Source organism: Actinia tenebrosa, unplaced genomic scaffold (genome assembly GCF_029948245.1).
Source record: "Actinia tenebrosa isolate PJP-AT-01 unplaced genomic scaffold, QUT_ActTen_1.0 PGA_scaffold14__42_contigs__length_11649687, whole genome shotgun sequence".
NCBI lineage: Eukaryota > Metazoa > Cnidaria > Anthozoa > Actiniaria > Actiniidae > Actinia > Actinia tenebrosa.
Genome location: NW_028292574.1, coordinates 6,962,015 through 6,971,589, shown reverse-complemented (window position 1 = coordinate 6,971,589; position 9,575 = coordinate 6,962,015). Strand labels below are relative to the sequence as shown.

General features: G+C 38.0%; 1 protein-coding gene across 1 annotated transcript; it reads left to right on the top strand.

Annotated features, from left to right (window-relative positions):
• Positions 1–4,431: 4,431 nt before the first annotated feature.
• Positions 4,432–9,541, top strand: LOC116304286 (uncharacterized). The gene is made up of 4 exons (XM_031713991.2): positions 4,432–4,479; positions 7,046–7,246; positions 8,742–8,879; positions 9,330–9,541. Exons 2-4 carry the CDS (start codon positions 7,081–7,083, stop codon positions 9,347–9,349), a joined length of 324 nt encoding a protein of 107 aa, XP_031569851.1. The 5' UTR covers positions 4,432–4,479; positions 7,046–7,080; the 3' UTR covers positions 9,350–9,541.
• Positions 9,542–9,575: the final 34 nt, after the last annotated feature.

Below are 9,575 nucleotides of genomic sequence, written 5' to 3'. Positions count from 1 at the left end.
GAAACAGTTCTCAATTTATCTGGAGGCTTTTATCAAACCCGTCAACCATCTATAGCGAGCAGATAGCATGTCATGCGGAAAATATAACTTCTAATTAGAGTAAGTAAAATAATGCACAACTTATATGCAAGATTCCAGGGACTCACTGAAATAAGTCAAAATACTGCACAAAATCGAGACTTAAATTGAGGAAACAGAGAATCGAAACTCAGGGAGTAGTATATAATATTGTGATATGTTGAAAAACGAGGAAAGATGTTTCACCTTATTAGGCCGGGTTAAGTACTAAGTGAGCGCGTCCGTAACAGCGCATCGGGTTTGAATGGGAATTTGCCTTTATCTGTAAACAAGCGAGCGATTCGAATGGCTCGTGGCTAAATTCACTTTTTTCATTTAACGTTGCATAAAGTAATGAGATATGGCACGTGCACGTTATTATAGTTCAGGGACGGCGGAATCGGGGGGGGGGGGGGGGGGGGGGGCTGGGGGCTTTAGCCCCACCACTGTTTGTGAAAATTTTAATACATTTTCACTAACTCGACCCCCACTTGCCATACAATGCACTACTGAGCCCCTGTCTCCAAAATCAAAAAAAACTGCCCGCCGTTCCCGTAGTTGAATGGAAGTCTTCTACCCTTATTTGATAAACAAGCAATCGATGTCTCCCTGCAGACAAATTCAGGCTTTTCTGTGTTTATGGTTTCACGGACCCGACACCCGAATTCTTAAAAAAAAAAAAGTTCCATTCAACGGGGTGTCTGTCTATCCCAACCAAAACATCGTTAGCCTAGCAGTGCAAAATTTGGGTCCGGTCACGCGTTTAAAACAGAACATTTTCTTTATATAATTGAAGAGACGGGCTAGTGTTTAAACATATGTACAGGTTAGCCATTTGTGACCGATTAGGAAATTGTCCGGTACGTTATATTAAACGCAGCCTTAGTTTTTTTTAAATTTTGTTTCAACGCTTTGTCAAATTACGGCAAAACTTTGTTAAGCAGGTGTAGAAGTTTGAACCCTGAGTGGTATCAAGAAGGTACATAAAGTCAGGAAACATATTTTTCTATCTCTTTTGGCCCTTATTATTAGCCAACTTGATAGTGGGTGACACAATGAACATTCGCGACTACAAAATTTCTCTGCAACAATTGTCGCTCGAAAATCGTTTCGCGTGTCGCGTGTAACATGGCGCGCCGGTTACGATTTAACAAGATATCGTTGCGGCAACGTATTGAGGGGTTTGGATCGACCTTCAAAACTCACAACTTTGTGTTTGTAATGTATTTGTGGCCGCGCGGCCATTTTATACGGGCAATTTTCATAAAAATGTGAACTGAAATTCGCTGCCCCAGTCAAAAATATAAAAGGGGGGGAAACCGCTTGATTAGTTTTGATTGACAACAAAACGCAAAAATGTTGTGTCTTAAAGAATCTATGTCTTTAGTGTTCCATCACCGTCAGGGCTTTGTTGTCCCTTAATCGGTTAATAGCTCCAAAGAATTGCTTCATCGACTTCCCTAATGGGTAGCGCCAGCAGTAGTAGTGCCACTGCCTTCTCACCTCCGAAGCTTCGTGGTTCTATTCGCAGAATCAGCACCATATGAAAGTTTTTTCCTCCTTTTTTTCTGTAAGACTGTACACTCGCTAATTTCAGATCCATATTCTGTTGTGATTCTCGTAGTGCATATATAATATTGATTTTGAGTCTCTTACAGAAATTGTGTACATATTTTCGCCATTTTAGACATCTATAGCCAGTTTAAGCGAATTTCCCAGCTTCATTTTTCAGCTTTAACTGCGATCGCAGCTTCAGACACAGCCTTGTCTTCTTTTACTGATGTTTATGAAAAGGTCGTTTGCTGATTGTAGTATCACCGCCTCAGCTCAGATAATGTTAATACCACAGTTCAATGAATTTTCTTTTTAACAGATATCGATAGCTGCCTAATTGCCATAATCTTTTATTGTGCCTTTTTTTAAGTTTTCAATAATGTACAATAAAATGCAGAATACACCTGCCCTTATCCCATGATTTCATTACATTCTTAAAGAATCATATTGGAAAACTTCTTGTCAGTACTGTTTGGTCTCACCTCGTACTCCTGACTCGCTAGAAGTAAAGCATCCAAGGCATTACGAATAAGTTTTCTACAAGGTATTGCTTCTTCTTCAAATTTTACAGTCAACTCTCGTTACAGCGGACACTCCTCGGGACCGTCACTTCATGTCCGTAATAGCGAGCGCCCGCACTAGCGAAAATTTTTAACGGTCATTTCTTTCTCAGCATTTTTTGTCGGGGATTTTTCTCCTGTCCGCAATAGCAAGGTGTCCGTAATATCGGGGTGTCCCGCAAGACGAGAGTTCACCGTATTCACTTTTCGAAGTTTCTTTTGCAAACAGTAACGAAGGGGCACGAATTCATCGAAATATTGTAAGATATCAAAATAATATGTTTCCGTTTGGACGCTATGAAATAATAAGCTTATCTTTACTAAAAAGGCTCTGAACCTGTTCGCTCGTTTTTATCAGTTTTAACTGCAGCAAATCTTTCGAATATTTTACTACATCGCAACCCTGAAATTGAATATTTTAGTGCTATATCAGTTGTATATTATTTATTGATTCCGTTATAGAGTAAAATATATAAATATGCATGTATAAATATAGTCAAAAAGAGAATAATGTTATGAGTATCTCTCTAGAATAATCGCGGATTGGGACTAAATATAATCACAATCTAGTTCAGCTTATCAAATAGCAAAACATTACTTGGAGAGGCTTTTGTTTTCTTTTCTTTTATTTCTTGTTTCCTTTCGTTATTTTTCGTTTCGTTTCGTTTCCTTTTCCTTTAATTTTTCATATCCTTTCGTTATTTTTTCCCTTTCCTTTCCTTTCATTTCCTTTCATTTCATTCCCTTTCGTTTTCCTTGCCTTGCCTTTCCTTGCCTTTTCCTTGCCTTGCCTTGACTTGCCTTGCCTTGCCTTGACTTGCCTTGCCTTGCCTTGCTTGCCTTGCTTGCCTCGCCTCGCCTCGCCTCGCCTCGCCTCGCCTCGCCTTGCCTTGTTTCTTTTTTCTTACTATTAAAACCTCATTCTTCCTTGCGAAACAACATAAAAGAATAAATTGTCATCCAACGACAACTTCTCTTTTTATGAAGCTTTTCAAATTTCTTATTCTTTCTGCTCAGAGTGAACGCCATAAGCCTTCATAAGTATCTCTGAAACTGTGCCATACTCGACTAATATTTGTACTAAATAGTATCATCGATGAGGCAATAGAGAACAATTGACATTGGACTATTTTGTACTAATATTTGGCATTAATTATAATTGATACTCTTTGTTTATCCCAAATGTATCACCAAAACTGTGGAAAAAGAAAAAACTGCAGAAATTGTGACTTCGGGACATATATTGTCTTATATTGCGACTTTACAAGGGAAAACTTAGCCCGGGCCGTAAAAAGGTTTCCTGCAGGACAGGGTAACCCTACCGCTTAGGAAAAACAATCACAAAATGAAACAGTCTAAGATAAGGGTAGTCCTATTAATTAGTAGGGACACGCTAGTGGTAGGGTACCCTCCCTTCTTGGACAGATTCCCTTTGCTCGCCTGCAGATGTTGTTTCACAAGGTTCGATCTGTGTCTAGGCCGGCCCTGACTAGATTCAGACCCAGATTTGTTTTTAGGGTTCTATCTGTGAGTTAGCCATGCCCTGGTCTAGATCGCCCAAGTGTTTCCGGTTTGATCTGTGAGTTAAAATCCGTGCCCTGACTTGATCAGCCCAGAGGTTGTTTCAGGGTTTGATCTGTTAGTTATCCGTGCCCTGACTAGATCGCCCGAGGTTGTTTCCGTCCCTGGTTGATCTGTGAGTTGCCGTGCCCTGACTTAATCAGCCCAAGGTTGTTTTTCAGGGTTGATCTGTGATTTACGCCGTGCCTACTTAGGCAGCCCAGAGGATTGTTTCCGGGTTTGATCTGTTGAGTTAGCCTTGCCCTGACTTAGATCAGCCCAGAGGTTGTTTCAGGGTTTGATCTGTGAGTTAGCCGTGCCCTGACTTAGATCAGCCCAGAGGTTGTTCAGGTTCGATCTGTGATTATAAGCCGTGCCCTGACTTAGATCAGCCCAGAGGTTGTTTCAAGTATCATCTATTATTTACCCGTGCTTGACTTAGCTTGTTTCCACGATATCGATTTTCTCCATTATTCATCAATTGAGACCTTATCTTGCCACGTATTAACGATCGGCTCTATAGTTCGTCATCGAACATTTTTATAGGCTTCTAGATTGTGAGAGATTCGTGCAGTAGATAAGCATCAGTGCTATGAATGGTTCAAAAATCCGCAGTCAAGATGGGTCGCAAAAAACCAAGATATCTAGTCAGTCATTATAATTACTTTGATCTCTTTATTCCCAAGATAGACACCACTGACGCTGCGTCGTGGTACACTTGTCGATCTTCCAGACAAACATTCAAAAGGTTCGTTCAAGCTTTCTTTTTTTGTTAGTCTATTTGATTTTTAACTCTTTTTAGTTCTAATGCTGAGTGCTATGTGAACAATGAGAAGTTGGTCCTAAAAGTTCTTATTATATTAATACGATCCGTTATAATTTTCTTTAAAATTTTTTTTTTTTTTTTTTTTTTTTTTTTTTTTCCATACAAAATGTTTGATTATGAGTTAAGTTTTGACAGTTTTTGACATTTTATTTCTCAGTTTTTCTTTCCTTTTCACGGGAATTTTGTTTTGCGAAAGTGAAATATTTATACTGCTTTCTATAAGATAAGGCTAACTGAAATCCAGCATTATTTCAGTATGATATAGCTTATTATAGGTCGGAAATTAATGCTCCACGAAATTCAAGTATTGGGAAATTAGCGAGACTTAAGTTAACCCGAAATCAGGGAAAAAGAACCTCCCAAGAAAGGGAAGGGCGAGCCAAAATGATGGTTTGAAAAATTAACGCGATGGTCAAGCCGAAATATTAGTTTAAATGACGTACCACGATGAATAAAAAAAGATAAAAAATCTGTGACAACAACACAAAGTGAAAATGAAGAGCTTATAGAATGTGATAAAACCACACGAAGATCAGAGCTGTAATGTTCAATTTTAAATGATAAATATAATAATTGAAAGGAGATTGACAGAAAAATTTGCAAGAAATTCATATCATGAAAATTAACTCAATTCAATTATCTTATTTCCAATGATAGAAAATTCATTTGTAAATACAAAGTAAATAAGTGTTATTACTTAAACAGTTTGAGTAAAAAGAAAAAAAAAAACACAATAGATAATTGTGGACGACTTCCGAAAGCTTGAGCTTCCGAGTTGGAACTCGAAACGCTCCATTATATTAATAACACACTTAGGAAGGTAGCAGTCCAATCTTCGTTGAATACTCGAAGCCTAACAAATCACACACGATCTTCAATCGAACGCTAAACGGAAAAGACCTCGGCTCGGGCGTAATGTTTTCCCACTTGCTATTCTCTTGAGTATCATTTGTTTGACTAACGGTTGCGCTCGGTTGCACATGAGAAGACGCATGAATGTGTATGCAACTCAAGCAAAGAATCGTATTCTCAAGGGAATGACATGTGGTCTGAAATGGGGAAACATTACGCCCGAGCCGAGGAGGTAGTTCTGTTTCTCGACGGAAAGCGATTTTACACGCTGTTTCATCGCATTTTGGTAACGCATGAATCTTTTTTATATGTTATATTTTCCATTTCTTCTCATCAAAATGTATTCAAAATCTAATTTATTGCGTGCGGTATTGACCGTCTTGTTTCATTTTCTACTCTGTGGTTTTTCCATCGCTTGTTTATTATGATATTATCTGTACTTCTTATACCATAATGTATTTTCTTTGAGGACGGACCATTAGTTAATTAAGTAAAGAAATATCGAAATATCACAAAAGAAAGAAAGAAAGAAAGAACAGAAAACAGACAACGACAGCAGAAAACACAAGAATAAAGACAGAAAGAAAAGACAAGGAAAGAAAGAAAGAAAGAAAGAAAAGAAACAGAAGACATAGACAAGAAAGAAAGAAAGAAAGAAAGAAAGAAAGAAAGAAAGAAAGAAAGAAAGAAAGAAAGAAAGAAAGAAAGAAAGAAAGAAAGAAAGAAAGAAAAAGTATATAAAATATCGTGCAACATAAATTCCACCCCCTTCGATTACCTAATGGCCCATCCCTCGATAAAGTATAAGAGTAATTTCTCTGTTTCAGCTGTTTTACCCTCTTCATTTTATGCTACATTGTTATCTCCAAAAGTAGATATCGAAGATGAGCATTTTGTTTAAATCCTTAATCGACTTAAAATCCCCATATCTGTGGCCTTTTTATGCTCAATAAAATTAAAATAAATCTCTTTATTCAAGTGTCTAGTCGTTCTAACCCTTTCGCACTAATTGATGACACTTTGCACTCGCCAAAATTACCACTACATTCAATATTCTCTGCACACAGCGTTCAACTCACGTGTCGATTTTTTTGGAGGGATTAAAACCGGAGAATCGGAGAAGCCCCTCGTGGCAAGGAAGAGAACAACATCAAACAAATTCTATTCACATGTGGTGACCGCAGGAGTCAGTAGGTGCGCCTGGGACCATAGGAAGTGTTCGTGATAGCCGGAGAGAGATGTCTGGGGATATTACATGTATACTCTGTTTGTAAGAGGATAGGAGCAGCCAAGACTAAAACAAGGGTTCATAATAGGGAGGTGCCATATTAAACGTGTTTGTACTAAAGGCAGGGGCGGATCCAGGGGAGGGGTGCAGGGGGTGCGCATCCCTCCCTGGTTCAACTTTGTGCTCTACTTGGAAGATAACCAATACTGTTTTTCCTCAGTTGATTCTAAGGGGTGCACCCCTCCCTGGGCTAACTTTATGCGCAGCTCCCCTCCCTGAACAAAATCCTGGATCCGCCCCTGTAAGGGTCGACTTTATATAACTATACTTAACTAATCATCCCACTCATCCCAGTATGATCTATGCATTATTTATTATTCATATTAATTAGATATTATTTACTTGCAGTTGACAACAACATTGGCTTTACGTCATCCCACAGAATGCCTCGTCAGTTTGTACGCATTGCCATGATGGCCCTTCTCGTTAGTAACTGTCTCTCTCATCCTTTCCGAGATTTATCGGCGATCAAATCAAAGCTAGAGAAACGTTTATTGGCAGAGATTTTAAAAGGACCGGAAGATGCAAAACACGTAACAGAATCTAGAGGTGAGATAGGTAAAAAAGGGGCGGAGTTAGGTAAAGTAAAATGGATAAGGAAGCTTCAAATGTTATCGACACCCTGAAACAGCCCCTGTACCCATCTAAAGAAGAGCATTACAGATCGAATTGGATTTTAGCTCGTTAGGTTCTGCCTAAGTAGGAGAAACCGAAGGAAATCCTCAAATCAAGGGAGAGACTTAAGGCTAACAAACTATATAGACATAACAAGTCTTCATTATTCCAAAAACTTTCAAACATCTGTATACAAAAAGTTTTGAAGTGCTGCACAGACTCTTCGGATGTAAACTAACAATGTGGTTGGCACTTGGAGTAGAATTTTGCTCAACTATAAAAGCCCTGATTTCCAGATAAGGTGGTATCAGAAATAACACATCTTTCATATTCCAAAAATTCAAACACATCTGTAAACCGCAAAAAGCTTTGAAGTGCCTCACAGTCTGTTTAAATCTAATTCAAATATGTGGTTGGCACTGGGGTTTGAATTTCGCTCTACTCAAAGCCATGATTTCCAGATAAGGTGGTATTAGACAACACGTCTTTCATATTCCAAAAAATTCAAACACATCTGTAAACCGCAAAAAGCTTTGATATGCCTCACAGTCTGTTTAAATCTATTTCAAATATGTGGTTGGCACTTGGGGTTGAATTTCGCTCCACTCAAAGTCATGATTTCTAGATAAGGTGGTATTAGACATAACACATCTTCAATATGCCCAAAATTTGAAACATATCTGTAAACCGCAAAAAGTTTTGAAGTGCCTCTCAGTCTGTTTAAACTCTAATTCAAATATGAGGTTAGCGCTTGGGGTAGAATTGCGCTCAACTAAAAGCCATGATTTCCAGATAAGATGATGTTAGACATAACACATCTTCATTAATTCCAACAATTTCAAACATATCTGTATATAAAAAGCTTTAAAGTGCTGCACAGATTGTTTGAATCTAATCCAAATATGTGTTTGGCACTTGGGGTTGTAAAGATTTCGCTTTACTCAAAACCGTGATTCCCAAGTAAGGTGATGATTAGACATAACACATCTTCAATATTCCAAAAAATTGAAACATATCTGTATACAAAAAGTTTTGAAGTGCCTCACGGATTGTTTGAATCTAATCCAAATATGTGGTTAGCACTTTGAGTACAACTCCCCTCTATTCAAACCAGATGAGGTGATTGTAGACTTAATGAATAAATGCATGAATGAATTGATGAATGAATGAATGAATGGATAGATATGTGAGTGAATGATTTTGATAATTGATTTATGTTAACAGATATGGTATATAAGCTTTGCAACATCACATGACGGCAGCCATGACAGGAGGCAGCAACAATTGAATCTAGTCTAATCTGATTTACGTGAGAAAGAATTCAGTTTCCCGAGAGAGAGAGAGAGAGAGAGACTCTATTGTTGTGCCTCATGTCATGGCTGCCATAAAGTGATTGTGTAAACCCTTTATTTTCCTCATTTGTTGTTAGAGGTGGGTCAAGAAGAGATCGATCTTGAAGGCGAATGTCATGACGTCGCTGACCAACATAAATGCATGTTCGTCATGCTGAATATTCATACGTGTGATGCTTATTACAAGAAAAACTGCGCACTTAGCTGTGGTGAATGTGAGTAAACCCACTATCCTTATTCTTGCCTGCCTGCTTGCTTGCTTGCCTGCCTGCCTGCCTGCCTGCCTGCCTGCCTGCCTGCCTGCCTGCCTGCCTGCCTGCCTGCCTGCCTGCCTGCCTGCCTGCCTGCCTGCCTGCCTGCCTGCCTGCCTGCCTGCCTGCCTTGCTTCCTTTCTTTCTTACTTTTGTGAATTTTAATTTTAAAATAATTATTTCTTTCTTACAGTTTTTATTCCAGGTTCTCCTTTCTTTGTTTTTGTTTTGCTTTTGATCATTTTATATGTAAATATTTATTATTTTCTTTCTTTTATATATATATATATTTTTTTTTTCTTTCTTTTTTCCTTTTTTTTTTTATTTTATTTTATTTTTTTTTATTTGATTTTTTTATCCATATATCTAAACATTTTTCCTAAACTCGAATTCATTAGCTTTCTTTCATTTCAGGCTACTATAAAAAGAAGTAAAGTCATAAATGGCAGCAAAGTCATCTCAGGTGAACGTTAAAGCATTAAGAACCTACTAAATAGAACAATAATCAACTCTTAAAATGTATGGAATATGTCTGAATATGCACTCGTTGTAAAATCTAACACCTTGGATTTAAATGAAAATAAAAGCGCTTTAGCATTTAGCAATCAATGTATTGCTTGATTCAACCATTATGTAGTCCAACTAGATTCGAACATGTTT